The sequence below is a fragment of the Acanthaster planci genome, linkage group LG11 (assembly GCF_054643075.1).
Source record: "Acanthaster planci isolate LZ-2023a linkage group LG11, COTS_SCS, whole genome shotgun sequence".
NCBI lineage: Eukaryota > Metazoa > Echinodermata > Asteroidea > Valvatida > Acanthasteridae > Acanthaster > Acanthaster planci.
The window spans coordinates 3454993-3474369 of record NC_141787.1 but is presented as its reverse complement, the minus strand read 5'-3'; the positions used below and the strand labels follow the sequence as shown (position 1 = coordinate 3474369).

Here is a 19377-nt window from a genome sequence, read left to right as displayed (position 1 = left end):
TCATCTAGGGGCTCACCCACCTACGAGACGGCCACATTCCTAGCCAGCCTCCTCCAACTCCTGGTGGGCAACATACCTCACCACATTGCCAACTTGACAAAGTTTGTGGAACTCATCAGGGGCCTTACACTCCAGCCCAGTGATATCATGGTGAGCTTCGCGTTGGTGTCGCTGTTCACCAACGTTCCCACCTCAGAGGCATGCAAAATCACTGAAGACCGCCTGTCCAGTGACCCTTCCCTCGCTGACCGCACTGCCCTCTCACCCAGCCAGATCACCAACCTCATCCGGCTCTGTGTATCATGCAGCTATTTCCAGGTTCAAGGCCAGTTCTACGAACAGACGACAGGAGATCTCCTATATCCCCAGTCCTCGGCAACATCTTCATGGAGGAATTCGAATCATCTTCTCTTCTCACCGCTGACCGTAAACCCACCCTGTGGCTATGCTATGTAGATGACACCTTTGTGATCTGGCCCCACAGCCAAGATGCACTTCAAGACTTCTTGGGGTACCTCAACCAACAGCATCCCACCATCAAGTTCACCATGGAGCAGGAGGAAGAAGGCCAACCTTCCTTCCTCGACGTCCACCTTACAAGACACGCAGACGGCACCCTCGACCACCGCGTCCACTGCAAGCCAACCCACACAGACCGGTACCTTCACCACAGGTCATTCCACCACCCAGCCATCAAGTCATCAGTCAACAGCACCCTTGTACGGCAAGCCTTCAAGATCTGCAACCAAGACAACTTGTACCAGGAACTCCAACACATCAAAACAGCCCACCACCTCAACGGCTACCAACGCATCAATGTCACCAAGCCTCCCCCCAAGACGTTAGGGTCCTTTATACCCGAAGTCACCCCACCCTCCCCGGCGTTAGGGTCTCCTATACCCGAAGCCACTCCTCCTGCCGCCACCATTTGCCTCCCGTACCTTGGCCCCGTCTCCCACCAACTTCGGGGTATGCTACAAGCCGCCAACATAAAAGTGTTTCTAGACTCCCACAAAGACAAGCAGCCCTCCACCAGTCGCCCCGGTGTTTACCGCGTTCCATGTGAATGCGGTCAGGTGTACATCGGGGAAACAGGAAGAAGCCTCCCGACCCGCATCAAGGAACACAGAGCACATGGCCGACGAGGGGAATACAACAAGTCGGCCATTATCAAGCATGCCCACGACAGAGACCACAACATCAAATGGGACAACACAGAACTGATCGCCCCCATCAAAAACTGGATGCCAAGAAGAATCCGTGAAGCCATAGATATTTTCCGTCACAACACCGTTCCCCAAGACATCGGCTTCAAGCTCAGCGACATCTGGCATCCCCTACTCTCTCCAGCACACAACCCCCCCACCCCCCCCCCGGGAAGTAGGGTCTCCTATACCCAAAACCCTCCTCTCTACCCAGCCTAACCCCCCTTTCCCGCCCTTTTCCACTTTACCGGTCACCACAGGATCCAACACCTTCACACTCCAGTACCCAGCCATCCACACGCATCACCGCCCCTAAGCTGCTTATTTAAGCCAGCTAATCCGGAGTCCAGCTCATTCTCTCCTGAGGAAGGCCAGAGTACACTGGCCGAAACGTCGAGACCTGCTCTCACCGGTTCTTTTTAGAACCCCACCTTTTCACAAAAGAGATATTTCCCACACGGTGTACCCACAAACCTTTTTTGTTTAACACTCCCACCATGCAAAGCTTCAAATCTTACTTAAGAAGAAACTTGAGAATCAAAAGTCACACACAAATTTAAAGCACTCTCCACCAAGCAAAAATGACCCATGAATGGACAACATTTTAAACAACCAATGACAAAGTGAACACCTGTTTTGTCAAAATGATGTGCACTAGTGGTTTCTGTATAGGGATGCCATCCTTACTGGCTATGCATACACATTATTGAAAAGTATTGATTGTTACTTTTTTATTCCCGTGGCATTGATTTCTGCATAAAACTTAATATGGGCAATAAAACATGCTCGACACACATCAGAATGCGGTGGTATTTGGACTTTAATAAAGCGCAATTTGTGTGGCACAAGGGGAAAAAACTGTAACAGAAAATACACAAAAAAGTCAAAATTACAACGTGGAAATCAAGATAAACTCTACCAATTCCAACTAACAAATTACATTTTAACTATTGATCATTTGCTGACCATCCAGTAATAAAATATAATCCACTCAACAAAACAGCCTTCCCAGAGAAACAAGAAGATCAACTCCTCTGGCTAAGGTCTAACTCCTTTCCCAAACTTGCATTATAAAACTCACTAAATGCACTGCATTAACATATAACTTAAGTGAACAACACTGACACAAGAGAAAAGACAAAACATACCCCAATCCTTCCCAGGGGTGCCGTAACACACATGTAGGCACTGCAGATGGAGGGCATACTTTCCAAACTATCAGACGGAGGACTTCTCGTCCATGTGAGTGCAGCCTGTAACACCGAGGACAACACTCACAAGTTTTGGTTGTTTTGGCCACTAAAAATAGAGTGCGTTATTGGCTTACTACTATAGGGTTCATCATAAATATGGTATAATGTCTCGAGAGAATGGTTGGTGTGGCGGATCATAGCTTAACTTGCCTATAACTTCATTGTGTTACAACAAAAGTCTTTGATGTTTCTCCAAGTACGGGTCTGCAGTGCCACAGTGCAAGCTGCTTCGATGTCCAACTTGCCAGGAACTTTCCTCAACTGGAAGAATTTACGCAGGCCTTCTTGGATGTCTGTCTTCTCCGCTGTAGTCCAGGGATGCCGCTTCACTCGTCTCGATGGTGGAGAGGGTTCCCTTCTTCGAGATACAGCAGCAACACCAGGAAGCTGTCCTATTAATGTAGAGGCAAGAAAAGGACATTAGAAATGTAGGTGACAGCTCAGCAGACAGCCCGACAGAGCAACAGACAGACAGACCAAATCTTACCGTTTTCAACGGATTCATCGCAAGAGTCTTCACTGCTGTCCCCACTGTCGCTGCTGTCCTCTTCACTGGTGAAGCCTTCTGAGAGTAAACCCCAAATTGAGATCAATCAGTTAAAGCACACATACATGCATGGGTGTCTGGCAGTTTCTGCTTGGCATTGAGATGGGAGGGGGGGAATGGCTGGCCAAAATGGAACATTGTTTTGTGAGTTATTGACGCAAGATACATTTATGGGAGTGATTTTTGGTCCCTGTCTTTCTTTGTATTGGTCTGTTCTTCCGGGGGGGTGTGAATAGGAAGAGAGGTATTCTTTCCGGCCGAGTATGATGCCCTACAAAGTGGGAGTCTGGATTGGGTTGACTTGGTTCAAAGTCAAGGGTTGGGTAGACAAGGTGCCCTTACCTCCAGCTACATGCAGTTTGTCCAAGGATTTGCCCTGCTGGGAAGGCACGTTGCCCCTCTCCAAGCTCAGGAAAAGTCTGGACAGTTTGGTGACCCGCTGTACAGTATCTGGCAACTGGTAGTATTCGTGATGTACTCGCAGATCGTGGCCCATGAAGTTGGCTAGAGTTTCAAGCTGATGTTCCTTTAATGCAAGAATTTGCGATGCAGTTGCTACATGTTTACGGAGTTTGATGGACCGGATGCTGGATGCATTGTCAAGGCCAGCCTTATCAGCATATGCCCTTAAACAGTCACTCCCTTGTATGTGGCCTCTCCCGTCATAACAACACCGTGCGAACAAGAAGTTGTTGTCTTGGGCTACTCCAGCTTCATGTCTCTTGGTGACAAGGGCATTCAACCATGCTACTGCCTCATTGCTTAGAAACACGGGAACAGTTCTGCCTCTCTTGCCGACTATTTCGACAACACGGAACATTTTGCACAGCTGGCGTTCTAAATCACTCAACAGGCATTCCCCCTCCAGTTTGGCAGTGCTGTGCTTGTGGAAATCTTCAAGTTTCATCTTTGAAACCTCCCCCTGCCTTCTTTAGTTGAACATGATGAGGTAGCACAGACTGACCTCATTCAATTTCTGCCAAACTGGCCTGATTTGTCTGCCCCGAGCACCCTGCAGGAGTTGAAGTTCCCGGTTGCCAGCTTCATGAAGGAACAACAACAGGTGGACTACATCGGCATTTGTCGGGAGAATGGTGCGTTCTGTGTGCGTGTGTGGACACAAGGTCTCGCCAGTTTTATTCACACAACTGCAAAAACTCTTCTGCACGCTCCGCTTTGTGTTTTTGGCCGGACTCTAGGGCACTTCCTTTCAAGACGAGTGCACACTTCACATCGTACAACTGTTTGTCCTCCCTGAAGCCGGCAATATTGTCGACGGCCTTCACAATATCAGAAAGGTGGTGCGGATGGACAAATGATTCGAGTGATGCATTTGGTTGCTGGGTGTTCTTTCGGAGTTGTATGATCGACCCAATTCACGTACCCTGTTACGGATGTAGCCATGCTGATCTACATTGTGCCCTAGTTTCATGTATTCACGCTTGGCTAATTCAACAATCAACGTGTCATTCTTGACTATAAGCCACATCATCTCTCTTCATTGGACTAAGAACCTGGTGCACCTGGAACGACACGCCAACAGGATGAGGTTTCAACAAATCACTCTTGTGAGCGACCCGTCCACCCACACGAGCCCTCTTACTGGTGCTGACAGTCTGTGAAGTGGGTGCTGGCTTCAAAGGGCACACGTGTCGCCACAAATCGGTACGCACATAATTGCCGTAACAATATACGCATGGTCCATATGCATGGGGAGATACCTTGCAATTTGGCCTCTACCCGACAACGAGCACACCATGACCTTCACGAAGAACCTGACAATTGTGCCTGTGATTACCTATATTGCGAATTTTCAACAGAAGTTTCTAACGCACACTAGCGTTGGGCTCACCGTTGATCTGGATGACTTCTCTTTCTTCCTTGTGACATGACTGGAGATGACGGGGGAGCTTGGCCTGGGGTACATCGCAGTAAAAGCAGAAGTGTTCTTTTTTTTGTCCCATTTCCTGCAGCCAACCTCATTACTGGTTTGCATTACAGTCACACCACAGTTCTCCTGGACGTCAGACGTGTCATCACTTGGAGCAACAGATGTAGTAGGCCTACTGCTGGAACCGGTGGACGAATCAGCCATACTGTCCAAACGTCTCCACCTACAGTGAACAGGCCAGCTGGCAAGAAAACAAATTGAACATTATTTTCATTAAACCGCTTGTCTTCTTTTAATCTGGTATGGACTGGTGGTGGTGGGGGGGGGGACAGGTATCCGGGCTCCAAAGAGCCACATCCACCCAAAACCCCCACCCTAAACAAAAAATTTAAACACAATTAGGCCTAGAACCACCACATACGGACAACAGAAAAGTCTTCACTTGTGGCTGGAAAAATGTGTTGAAGGACCTGTACAACTGGATTATGTGATTGAGCTTTTCGGACTGCATACGTATACCTACTCCACTGGCACATTCACTCTAACAGCGGGATAAGATCTACATTAGCCTATCGGCAAAATGGGGGGGGGTTGATAACAGCCACACTTTAACCACACTCTAACTAGTAGCATGGTCCTAGCCAGCACTGGGGCACATGTATTTCATGATGTAGTAAACCGTACCAAGATAGGGTCTGGTCATGCTCAACATTCTACTTCAAATTAAATTGTTTTTACTCACCATGTTTTCCACTAGAAGACACCTACATCTCAGAATGGCTGCAGAAGTCCACAGGCGTGATGGCAAGGATGACGCTATGATGCTTTTGGACAGTTTGGAGGCTTTTATATTTGTTGGGGTTATGCGTCCCCTGCACTTGGCGACGTTTATTGTGCGGATCGGACAAGGTAGCAAGAGAGCTAGGGAGGGCGCTATTCCATCCAGGGATGCGCCAAAACTGTCCATTTCGAGCGGGTGTTTTTAAACACCCGGCGTGTTAAATGCGTACACCGAGGACGGCTTCCAAATGCCTTGAAATTTCGCTGACCCTCATAAATGCTGACTGCGGCCTCAAATTTCACCTTATTGCGAACTGAGGACGTCCTCGATTTACAATCCGACCTCGATTCGTGGCTGTGTTAATACACAGAAGAGCTCCGTCTGCACCTTTCACAAGTACTCCTGGTACACTAGAGATAGGTTTTGGCATAATTCACTTACAGAGAACAGATGGACAGATCTTGATTTAGGAAGCACACTCCAGCTTCCATTACAAACAGTAGAGCCCAAACATGCGAGGCAAACTTTGCCGAAACTGGCAGTGGAGTCTCATGTATGCACTTAGAGTGGTTTACCTTCATTTTAAGAAACCAACAAGAGAATACAACAGTAGTTAGCCACAGATCATCACAATAAATTATTTTGTGAAGTTTCACTCCACTGTCACTCCACTGATTCAACTTCCTCCAGTCAACTACAGAATAAACTGTGAACAAGGCAACAACTGACCACATGAAGAGGTCAGAACATTGGTGGTAGAATGTACGTGGGTCACATTGGGTACATCGAAGAGGGCGCTGTACAATTTAGCTGGCTAGACATTTCATTTACCAAAAACTAACTAAAGAAAGCCAATGTTGGAAAAATGTACACTTCATACATTTTGCAGTGTTCTTGTCGAGGGTGTTCTGTAGTTTTCTTATTTTCACACATTTTGCCTAAAGTTTTAAGTTTGGCCCATCCTAGTTTGAGTAACTTGGTCTCTACAAATCGCCTTGTTTAACATTTGGACCTGGTCGGGCGATCCAGGTCCAAAAGTTACTCAAATTAGGCCCAGCCTTAGTCTAGGCTACGGCCCGCACTGGATAGACTCTGTACTTCAAAGTTCATTCAGTCCTGGGCCATTATCTCTACATTAGAACATGTCATTGCTTGGGCTAACTTCGCCTAAGGATGAGTTTAATTGGCTTAGAAATGTCACTGATTGGTGATCAGTGTCTCAGGAATCAGAGAATAAATGTGTTAACAGGTTAAGAGACTACCGACCTTTTGCGATCAAAATCTTTAACGTATCTGTTGCTTTGCCGACATAGATGTGTCAATCCCAGCCAGCCACAAAATACTGATAGGCCTCCAGGGTTTTACGGACTTTTATCTGTTCCTTTGTGTAGCGACTTGTGCTCAACAAGAAGTAGGTCTTAACATCCTGAAATTCAATTTGCAGCCACATCTCCATCGAGTCTGAAAAAAAGATGCCTACTGACATTGTAGGGGTTGATATTGTCAATCAACTGCGGCTTTTTCGTGTACTTATTTAGGTCATTTGGAGAAAGAGAGTCTGTGTATTTTGGGAGTGAAGGGATGCGTTCCGAACTACTGTCCGCCATAACTGCCCCGATTAAGTGTTTGGGTCACTGGCTCCAGTATTGTTCAGAGATATGAGAATGCCATGCATCATGGCATTATAGTAATGGTCGCTATGGTGTCACATGATGGTGCAAAGTGACTATAGTAGCCCGTCATGTAAGTCTTTCAGGACTGAAAGGAAGCTTTGACACCTATCAGAACTCTAAAAGGTAGTAAAAGAGGACTGGTCTCATTCAAAGTGGATTTTGCTAGTCATATGAAATGACATGCTATTGGATATCATTAGGGAGATTAAACCATTAGCAGCCAGTCCTTGGGCAGACGTCCCACCATTCGCATTAGGCACAGAACTATATGTTTACACATGCATATGCATACACATTCCTACAATTGTTGGGAATTGTAAACAATATTTAAAGAACTCTTTGCAGGGTTGCAGAATAGTTTCACCAGTCTGGCATCAGGCTGGGCTTAACCCTTCTCATTTAGGCAAGCTGCTACATTTATTTATCATTGATTATCAAAACGTTTTGCCCCTTCAAGACTTGTATTAAGTACCTCAACTTAACTTACCCACTGGATGACAGCTGGATACCAGTACCAGCTGTCATCCTTCTACTCATTGATATTGTAACACTCCAATGGTCTAATGGGTTTCACACGTAGGTAAGAAAGCACACTAGGCTCAGGACTTTTGTTTTCAAGGGCAAAACTCGTTTATTTCGGCAACACAATCAACTTGTCCGTCCAAAGACTCACAACAAAACCCGAACTCTTTAGGCCGCCCAAAGACACCTCCTAGCGCTGGCACGGTAGGGTCTCCCGGTTGGTCCAGCAAGGGCACCAGCCACACCACCGTGGAGTCAGACTGGTGCCCCCACCGAGCCGGCCGGCCCACGGCGCCACAATATTTTATCATCAGCGGTAACAGTGCCGAAGACGAGGCTGCCAGCAAGACAACCAGCTGCTTAATTACAGCTGAGCATTTTTAATTCAAGAACTTTTTTACCTAAATGACATTCAGTTGGAGGGCACAAATCAGGAAGTGGTGGTTTTCGAACTTTGTTGGGGGGGGGACTTGTGGAATTGCAGTTCCATTTAGAGAGCCTCTTGGGGTCAGTGAGCTTTTACATGCATCTAGGTACTTAATAGTGTACATGTAGTTGTAATTGAGTCAAACAGTGGCTTTGGAAATTGTTCTATTAATATGTTGTATTATTGTGTTAAGTTACGTGAACGTTGTTTTTATTTTCTTAAGTTTGTACTTTCATAATTTTGAGCATTTTTGTTTCTAGTTTTCCTGTTTAACCACTTGAAGAACCCTAGATAGAAATTGTGTCTCCTTGAAAGTGTAGTGGTCATTGCTGTTTCACAGGAGCACCTAGTTTTGCTACTTTTACCCAGTATGTAATGATTGCATAAACCCTGTATGTAGCTTCTGTTAAAGTTGTTTTGATTTACAACTTTTCAGTTGTTTGCAGCTTTTATTTCAGATCAGGGTATGAGACCTGGAGTCCTGGACAAGAAAACATTATTTTTGATATTATAATTTTCACACACCAAAAAATTGAAAAATTGGGAGTTTATGATTTTTAGTCATTTCTGTATATGTATCAGCCATATTTTAACCGAAGTGTATTATTCTTGTGTTTAGATCCAATACCTGACAGCAAGGAAGTACTTCGTGCTATGAAGGGCTATATTCATTTCTTCTTTAGCTGTAGAGTGTGCAGTGACAATTTTGCCAAAGAAAGCGTTCGCTTGGAATCCAGCGTGAGGACACTAGAAGGTTCAATTCTTTGGCTTTGGCAGGTTCATAATCATGTCAATAAACGTCTCGCTGGAGATCTATCTGAAGATCCCCAACATCCCAAAGTAGCATTTCCATCATACCCTGATTGTAAGACTTGCCGTAATGCAAATAGACCCAATGAATGGAACAAGACAAGGGTCTTACATTTCATGAAGGAATTGTATGGTGTAACTAATATTAACTTCACAATGACTGGAGTCAAACCAATATTAGATGATAGAATTTCAACAGCAAGTTCAAAACATGTGAAAGTTGGTGCCAAAGTGACATTTGGATATTTGAGCTTGGGTTTCGATACAAGAGATATTAGTATTTGTCTTTCACTCTATGCTCTGTGTACAGCTCTACTACTTTTGATATGTATATATATCAGACATAGACAGAAAAGAAAATTATTCAAGTATCTCATTTAAACATCCTCAAGTGGAGTGGGAATAAAAGTGACTGTGTGAAATTTATGTGTACCAAATAAAGTGGCTTTCCACCAGATACATGTACCAGGAGACCTAAAAACTTTTAACTAGATTACAATTTTGTTAAGGCTCTGAAGTGATCATAAGTTGTATTATGTAAAAAATTTTCTGTGTGTACAACTACTCCCAAGACTCTTGAATAGTATTCATATCACATAACTTTTTTTGTAAATTATTTCTAATTGGTGAAATATTTTAAGAGGATTAGAGCAGTTTCAATTTTTGCAATAAGAATTTCATAGTGTCTGAGACCTTGTGCAAAATGGTTGGGTGCGTTTGACTTAGACCTTTAATTTCCTATTGACAAGTGCAAATATGTAAATGATTGCACGTCTTTGTTCAGATGCCATTTGATAATGTGCCAATATTACAACCAAGTTATCCATGCTTTTCAGTCAAAACAGGTTTATGAACACAGAGAAAAACACTGTACTGCATTCCAACTCAAGTGAAAGAACTTGTAACAACAGTTGTATATGTAGCAGATGTTTCTTTTTTAGCCTTTCTTTGTAGAACTGTCGTTGACTTGCGTACATGTTCATATGATGCCAGCATTTATACTTACTACTCATCAGCAGGCAAACCATAAAACTGAGTGCCCTATGTAATAGGGATAGTTAGCTTTTTAGCTTTTAGAAATAAATTGCTTTACATGTAAAGGGTACTTAAAAAATAGTGGTAATTGATTAACATAGTTTATTTTAGTTATTCCTCTCAAAATGTAGACTTTTCTCAGATTGAAATATTGGGCCTGAAATGTACTTGCACATGTACATCTAAAGTTTCATTTCAAAAGTACTTTCCAGAAGCCACTTCCAGCAATTTATTTTTAAGAAGTTGGGAGTTGAGTAATCTGTTTGAATAAATGTGTTACATTCATTCAAATAGATCAAAATTTGCAGCATGATGAGAAACTTTATCTTCTATTGATGGGGGAACCCTGCTATCCAGTTGAAATGTTAGTAGTTGCATTGCTCTTTCCTGCTTGTTTAATTTGACTAACTAAAAATGACCAACAAATGTGAAATGTCCTAATTTAAGTTAAGAGTGGTACATGAAACTAGTATTCAGTATAATTTTAAAATTTCTGACAAAATGATGTTATTTTCATTTTGGGAAAGAAACTGTATCCTTAAAAACAAAATAACTGACTCGAAACGGTATTGTGTTTCACACACCACCATCTGAGTTACTATCAAGATTTCAAGAAAATGGAATTACATTTATAAACTTAACTTTGAACTAATATTGTCTGTAACATAACATCTGTGACTCACCTTTTAAGTACTCTATATTATGTTGTAACTCTTGCTGAAAAGATTTATGTATTTTCTTAACTGCAGTTTCTGGATGCACATTCTTGAATGTTTTATTCATAGATACCTAAGACAGTTTAATAGCCAAATTTTTCTGGTCTTAAGCCTGTCATGTTGCCATTCTTGAGTGGCTGATAAAGCACTAGCTGGTTGTGCACCACCTCACACAGTTTGCACCACATGTCTGCTTAGGAGATTGTTTATGACTATTTGCAAAAGGAAGATACCATAATATGGCTTGAGGGTCATTTGAACAGAATGAAGCATAACTGTTGAATAATATTGGATATAATGATATATACAAATGGGAATAAGTACAGTATGTGCTTGGCTAGCATCAAATAAGACTGACTTAGGATCATAGATGCTGATGATGTCTTGCAACTTCAGCTCGTGCATCAGCTCAGCTTCCATTAGTTTGATCCACGCCAAGCGCATTGTGTATTTCCTTAATAGAAGACAATTTGTATACAAAATTTCATCTTTAGTAAAGTGTATTGATACCTAGCTTCATATTGTATGCAACTCTATGCATGAGTTGGCAAACAAACTTAAATGGAGTTGTGCTGTGTAGCTGGTATATTTTGTTCTTGTTGGTAATGGAACAAAGAACCCTGAGAGGGGAGAGGGGGTGCTGTCGAAGGGGAGACACGTTTAGGCATAAAAGTGTATCTTGGGGGGACTGGTGACTGAATATATTAAATTTTGATCTATGGATGTACATTTGCTTTTGCGCATTAACATGCCTTAAAAGATATGATACAAATTTTCCCAGAATTTGTCTAAAACCATTGACACATTTTAAATGTATGAAACTATATATCAGAGAAACTGTAAAATTAGGTTCTTTTTATTTCTAACAAAAGCTTGGTTACAATTAAAGGAAATTTTTTTGTTGTTGCTCAAACGCAAAGGAGAGAAGTGTCTCCCCTTTGATAGCGACCTCTTCCCTCCCCCTGTACAGCTCAGTAACATGTTAGATACCGAGTGTGGGCATTCCTCTGTTTTCCTACAGGTAACAAAACTCAGAGAAAAAAAAAACAGATTTAAGCTTGAATTGTACATTAGATGATAGCTAAAACATATAAGTCAACTGCAGGAAGTGCATAAGTGATGTACTTCCACAAAAAGATGAAGCGCCGACGACGAAAACCTCCTTCCAATATTTGCAAACTGGAAAACCATTTGCATACAGTGCATTGGCTATTTTGTGCGTAGACGCTCAATATCTATCCTTAACATAGGCAACGCACAATGCGCGGGGAAAAATACTCAGGAGCTGGCAAAACACATGGCGGGGAAATCATGCATTGTCACATGGAAATTTTGAACAGCGCCTGTTCCAGCTTCCCTTTTTTTTTTTTCAAACCAAAAGTTTCCCGAAAGAGCTCAGTGTTTGTTTACCGACAAACACAACGTCCGTCTCATTGGCTTTTCACATTTTTGTGAAAAAAGCCTTTGTTTTCGTTCTTTGTTTTTTTGGCTGCTTCAACCACTGGCCGAAACAGCTTTTGGTTTTGTTAAGATTTGTTCTTTTTATTTGTATTGTTTTGTTTTTGTTTTATTTTTTTTCCTTTTTCACATTTTGCTGTTGACATAACAAAGGGTTGTTCTAAACACCACTTTTGGTCCTTTCTTTGGGCTGATTTCCTTCAAACCCAGCACATTGTTGGACTAGTGACTTTGTATATACACATGCAATACGTCCGTGCGCGATCCGCAAGCTTACCTGTGCGATCGATCTTAACATGGTTGCTCAGTACAGTTTTTGATATTACATGATTTCTAGATGATTTGGCTTGAAGGTTGTGCAAATTTGGTAAAATATCAAAGAAAATGAACTCTGAGGTATCATGTTGGGTCAACCGTGGAGGTAGGAAGATTGATTGTTAAAGCAGTAATCTATACAAATCGTCCACTGCGCACAGCACAACGACCTTCTGTGGTCACGTAAACACATGCGTAATTTCGGCAGGGCCGTATGTTTTTGTTTAGACCTCTTAGGACATCCCAGGACTGAAATTGCACAAATTGAGTGCTTGTTGGACCACTTTGCTTGATCAGAGGATTCCAAGGTTGCACCAAAATTGCCTGCATATGATGATTGCATCATGGAGTGACAAGTTATGACATTAAAGGTGCACTCTTTAAAGACCTATATATCTCCCGTAGTCCATGTGCAAGTGAGTGGAAACAGCTGGAGTGAAATGTTTAACGTCCAGTCTGAAAAGTCCTATTCTCTTTTTCATTCACAAAAATCAAAATATGGAAAAGCCTTATGCTCTAATAGGCATCAACTTCTTGTCGGCTTTTTCGCAATTTTGTGAAAAAGGCATTCTTTTTGTTCTTTTTGGCTTTTTTGCAATTTTGCAAAAAGGCATTCTTTTTCTTCTGTTTTTTTTTTTGGCTTTTTTGCAATTTTGCGAAAAAAGCATTCTTTTTCTTCTGGTTTTTTTTTTCTTCTTCTGACCCAAGCCCCTATGTTTTGTGCATGTTTTTTTGTCGCCGCCACTTTAGTGCTTTTGCAACTTCATCAAACTTATACCAATGAAGAACCCTTATGCGCAGATGGTCCTAGAAACATGATGTCATGATGATGTCATCAACCGATTTATTATTGATTTTTTAATATTTATTTCTGCCCATTGACTTTCTACACGTTTTCGAGGCACCAATTTTGTACCTTAGTAATCGTTGATCTTCTTCAAAGATACAGCAAGCACTAACTACAAAATAAAGATAATACTGAAATATTTACGTCATGAAGATGTCATCACGTGATTTATTATAACATTTTAAATATATAAATATTCCGTTAAATTTATACAAAAATCCACATAAAATCAACCGTGGCCTCCCGCAACATTCAGTTTGCAGCAAGTGGCAGGATAAAATGTGGTTGTGAATTCATCTCACGTGACCCTTCCTTCCGGTCAAAACCAGAAGTAGTCATATTGTCTAAAAGTGGTAATAGGTATCAAGTTGTTTTCAATGGTGTTAGTCTGTTGGGGTACAGTATTCTTCAAATCATCCACTGATGACGTCACCTAATTGTCGAGCACCCTCTAAGCAACAGGTTAAAAATTACCAAAAATGCATTTTGAATAGATGTGTGTGACGAAGTTTGTCAGAATCGCTGAAAATTGATGTAGATGACCATCTTTACCCAGCCAACACGTGTGAAGTTTGGGGCTGATGACGTCATCAGACCGGAAGTTACAATAAAAACTTCTTTATTCTTTAAAATTCGGGGAAAAAAATCAACCGTAAATAATAAAAGCATCAATTGTGCCCGTGATGACAGCTAAAACATTGGAGTTAGCTGCATGAAGTGCATAAGTGGTGTACTTTTTCACACACTTGGAGCACCGCTGACAAAATCCCCCTAAAATATAAATTGCCAACTCGAAAATCCATTAGTATGCTGTGCGTATGCTACTGTGGGTGTGTGGACGTCCAATATCTGCCTGCAACATAGACAGCGCACAGTGCGTAAGGCATTATACTCGGGACTTGGCAAAATGCCGACCACATGCTGCCGAGAGCAGATCGCATGGTATGGAACGCCAAAGGGACAAATGTTTAAGATATCTAATCGCCTTTTCCGCGATAAGTATAATGTTTTGTACTGTATATTGTATTGTACATGTCTTATTGGGTTGAAACCTTGCAGGCAGTTAGGAAGGGAAGATTTACAAACGGAAATTGACCTCGTGAGGACAATACCATCAGCAGACGAGTCACGTGACATTAAATGGTGCCTCATTGAAAGTGCTATATCTCCTGAAGTGTTTATCCAATTTGGTTCAAATCTTGCGGCTATCTTGAAAAGGGAGTGCTTTAGAGGAATTTTGACCTCGTGTGATCATGATATCATCAGGAGACAAGTCACTTGACATTAAAGGTGCACTCTTTCAGACATGCAATAGCATGATTTGGCTGGAAAGTTATAACGAAATCATGCAAAATATCAAGAGAAATGAACTCTGAAATTTCATGTCATCAGGCCTCAACCAATTGTTTAAAGCAGTACTCAACACCGCTTGTCCATGGATGTATTGACCATTTGCGTGAAACCTCATGTCAACACATGGATTCAATCAGACGATGTTTTCGACGGGCCCATGTGTTTTCTTAGGACCTCTTCATGCTCTTGGGACCTCCTGGACTTGAAATTGCACCAGCTGAGTTCTTAATGGACTTTGCTTGATCAGAGGATTCCAAAGTAATCCCATGAAACCTGAATTGAAACCAAAGTCATGAACCAGTGAACAAAATTGCACAAGGAGTTTACACCAAATGGGCATGATCACTCGTGAGTATGGGTTCATCGAGCCCATGCCATGCATGCTGAGCCCAACAAGCAGACGTACGTGTGGTGCGGCAGGAAGCTGGGTTTGGAAGCTTGCCTTGGATGAAGTGCTGGAACCGGTAGGCAAAACATTCTCAATTGAAAGTTTTGGGCTGCACTTTTTTTTCCAAGTTCTGACGCCTGTTTTTCCATGCATCAACAAAGAAACTGCTGCACCTGTAATATTTAAATGTTTTCCGTTTGCAATGATACAGATGTTCATCAGCACAGACATGAGGGCAGTCTTCACACATGTCCCTGGTATCGTTGATATGAAGTGCAGTTGAGGCAGGACGGGTCCTGAGGAGGGTGGGAACAGCTTCTTCAAACTACTCATAGCAAGACTGCAACGGACAGGAAGTGAGATTTACTTGTATATGTACATGTAACCACTATAATTTATTGAAAGACAATGGCAGAAATAGTTCAAAGTGGTTTTGGAAGATTAGTGCAAAGTTATCAGCAAAAAGATACTGATATATTCAGTCCCCATGTCATTTGAAGTCTCTGCAGATCTTCGGAGCAGAAATAAGTTGGCAGGTTTAATATGATACACTTCAAGAAAAATGCCCTAAAACAAGAAGGCATTGTGTTTCCTTCATTTTTTCAAAACATCCAATGTGCATATTTCTTGTTATTCCCCGAAGACAAAACCATGTTATTACTAGTTCACTGTGTTTGATTATCTACTTGTTGATATCAGCTGAATATTTCATTATCCTTATTTGTTTCTTGTGTATATACATCCTTCATGTTGCTGCTGAAGTGAAAGCTACAGATGATAGTTCTCCATGTTTGGAGTTCAACATCATTGCAATTACATGTAGATAAGATGCATGGCTACCCACGATAAAGGAAGGTGCTATACAGCGAAGCAAGGAAATTGAAAGGTAATGGTGAAAAGGCTTACTGTTGCACTGACATACAGATTGCCAATTTTGATTACTGCAGTCATGAAGCAAAGTTTGTGAGTTTGTTTTTGCATGAAGTTGGCAAACCTAATAAGTCCCTGATTCAAAGAGCATCCCAGATTGATAATTGTGTACAAAATATATGGTTCGTCTTCTAAAACAGTTTAAGTACAAACAAAGGAGGAACAATAGGGGCTCCCCATTATACACATTTGTCTGGGGGGGGGCATCCATGTATCGCCATCATGAATGGTTCCCTCATCAGTACCCACTTGCCCGGTCCCCCACTTTAACGTTCCGGTCCCAACGTACTCCCCATTCAGCGAGAACTGAAGGTTGCTCTATGCCAGTGATTTGTGTTTGTGTTCAAGTTTTGACATCAGTTTTTCCATGCATCAACACATGTACCTGTAATAAATCTTTTCCTTTTTGCGATGATGAAGATTGTAATCAGCACAGTGAATACAGTCTTCATCAAAGTACTTATAACAAAATTATCTGAAAAACTGCAACTGCCAGGAAATTATTTGCATTTCGTTATAGGTATCCTTCACATTGCTGCTGAGGTGACAAGAGATAAATCCTTTTTCTACGATGTTGATTTTAGGGATTGGAATGCAACGTCACTCTGTGGTGCATATCAGAAGCACGGCTACCCAAGATGAAGGAAGCTGTTGGATAACCAAGCAAAGAAAGTAACAAGGTAATTAGTGGTGAGAAGGCCAGCTGTTGGATATTGACTCACAAGAGATGGCCAGTTTGATAAATACAGTCATGAAGCAAATCACTCACTGATCAACATCCATGTGTCCAGTCTCCCATTGTAACATTCCTACTCATATGTAGCCAAGTAATATCAAAAGTGCTGAAAGTTCTTACACTTTTTTCCATTCATTAACATATGACACACAATGAATTAATATTTCCCTTTTTCAGATGACACAGACGAATGTTTACCAGCATCATACACGAAGGTCTTCTTTGGACATGTTGGTGTGGTTGATGGAAATGCAATTCATACCAAGACTGTTCTACAGAAGGACTTCATTAAAATATCATGATATGTAAACAAAACGCAACCAATAAGACGTGAGATATATAGATGCATGTGTACCCTTACGAAAATGTCCCATGAGGGTTTCCCATGGGAAAATTTCCCATAGGATTACATGGTGAATTGGCCACCATGTAGCATGGGATTTTTACCCATGGGATTTTGCCCGTGTGTATTTCAAGAACCCCATGTAATCTCCCAAAATATTCCCATGGTGATTTAATTTTCATATCCCATGGTGATTTTCCCACACATCCAATGGTGATTTACCCATGTATCCCATGGTGATTTTCCCATGCATCCCATGGTGGTTGCCCCATTTGTCCCATGGTGATTTTCCCATTTGTCCCATGGTGATTTTCCCATGTCGATTGTCCCTTGCATCCCATGGTGTTTGTTCCATGTTAATTGTTCCTTGCGTCCCATGTTGATTTACCCATGCCTCCCATGGCGAGTATCCTGTGCATCTCATGGTGACGGGCAAAGTTGCAGTCATCAAATCAACATTCCATTCCAAACTGTGTACTGTAGTTCATGCCAATGCTGCATTTTAATGGCAGCAGCTAATGTGGCTAACAATACAACAAAGCCTCTAAGTGTACCTATGTAAATGCCATATCAATGCAAATCCCAGTGTTCTCTTGATTATTGCAAAAATTTGAATAGTGTTTGTGTGGCATTTCCATGGTGTCCGCCTACAGATCACATTGTATTCCCATGTAGAGTATAAAAACCCTATTGTTTTCCCATGCTGATCATAAAAGCCCCATGGTGTTCCCATGCTGATTATAACAAAAAACATGGTGTTCCCATGCTGATCGTCAAAACCCTGTGGTGTTCCCATGCTGATTATAAAAACCCCATGGTGTTTCCATGCTGATCATAAAAGCCTTATGGTGTTCCCATGGTATCCACAAAATGTCCCATGGTGATCCCTTCAACCAACATTATTTTTGCCAGTCCCATGGCGTACACATGAGGTCCCATGGGCAGTCCATGGGATGCCCATGGGTTTTGCATGGGACATTTTTGTAATACATGTCCCTGGCATAATTTTTCAAGATTTCTTCCGAAATTGTAGACACGTATAACAGGTTTTTACAAGCAGTATGCAAGGTTTTCAGCAGTCACTAGTTCCTGATATTTTACATATTTTTCCAAGTATTTTCCTAAGTATGCACAGTATAACAAAAAATTCACTGGTAGTGAAATGCCCCGAAGTACAAATGCAGATTTCTTTTCTTTTATAAATAGTAAGGACACATTTAACATTCTTTAACTCTCAGAATCCTTCAACTTCAACACTAGTTTCATTCTTTAATATTTTCAGTGTTGTTCTTTATACGTATAAATTGCATGATCAGAGTTTATGCTTCTGTGCACTCGTAGATACATGTAGCTCTTAAAAGTAATCATTTATGCAGTTACTTTCAATAGGAAATAAGATTTATTTTGGAAAGAATTGTGTGAAATTGATGTTTGCATTATTTTTCTTCCGTCTTTGAAATTGACGTTTCTTAGTTTGTGTATTTTGACGACCGTAACAGTCCCAAATCCTCTGGTGTTAAGATGATTTTTATATGGCCACTTTTGCTAATCCGTACACCTTACTGTAGGGTACCCTCCATCTGGCAATCAAATTTCTCACTAGAAAAACTGAAGTTTGCCCGCAATTGATGCAATTCCACGTTTTGTATTACCTGACTGATAAATTCCCTACGTTTGTCCTTATTTTCAACAGGAATGAGGCACAAAAGTAAGGAGTGGATTGAATGAAGCATTTGCATTTGAAATAACTATTCACTAAGTCATTCGTTGCCGTTATTCATTAAAGTAAGCAAGGGAAACGTGTTTGTATCTAAAATCCCAATCTTATTCCAAACAGATATTGCAGACATGTTGATTTTTCATCTCACGTACAAATTAAACTGCTTTGAAAGTCTTGTATAAAGTTTGTGAAGTCTGTTGTCAGTTCAATTTGTATGTGCATTATCAAGAAAGTAGTAGCCCTTCCTTCACTTGATAAAACTCAACATTGTCCAGTAATTGTGTCAATCATCAAGATAGCTAGAAAGGGACGTGTTGTAAACGAAAATTGACCTAATGTGATAATGACGTCATTAGATGACAATTAAGTCACATGACATTAAAGGTGCAGTCTTTTATTGCCCGTTATCTCCTAAAGTACATCTCTG

At 41.6% G+C, this 19377-nt stretch overlaps 2 protein-coding genes across 12 annotated transcripts in view; one reads left to right on the top strand and one right to left on the bottom strand.

Moving 5' to 3' along the window:
- The window catches only part of LOC110988614 (sulfhydryl oxidase 1-like), a 133728-nt gene extending 114586 nt beyond the window's left edge, over positions 1-19142 (top strand). For 8 of the 11 annotated variants that reach the window (XM_087143624.1, XM_087143622.1, XM_087143628.1 and 5 more), the window contains one exon: positions 8919-13628. In XM_087143624.1, coding sequence (XP_086999750.1) covers positions 8919-9490 — 572 coding nt within the window. In that variant the 3' untranslated portion in view covers positions 9491-13628. Of the gene's footprint in view, positions 1-8918; positions 13629-15432; positions 16108-16735; positions 16832-17064 lie in introns of those variants that run through there. The other 3 variants (XR_002599466.2, XR_002599465.2, XM_087143632.1) reach the window with 3 other exon arrangements.
- Positions 3277-3912, bottom strand: LOC110988616 (uncharacterized). The gene has a single exon (XM_022252317.2). It carries the CDS (start codon positions 3910-3912, stop codon positions 3277-3279), a length of 636 nt encoding a protein of 211 aa, XP_022108009.2.
- Positions 19143-19377: the final 235 nt, after the last annotated feature.

Coding starts and splice junctions, on each gene's coding strand:
- LOC110988616 (XM_022252317.2), bottom strand. CDS start 3,912: ATGAAACTTGAAGATTTCCACAAGCACAGCACTGCCAAACTGGAGGGG.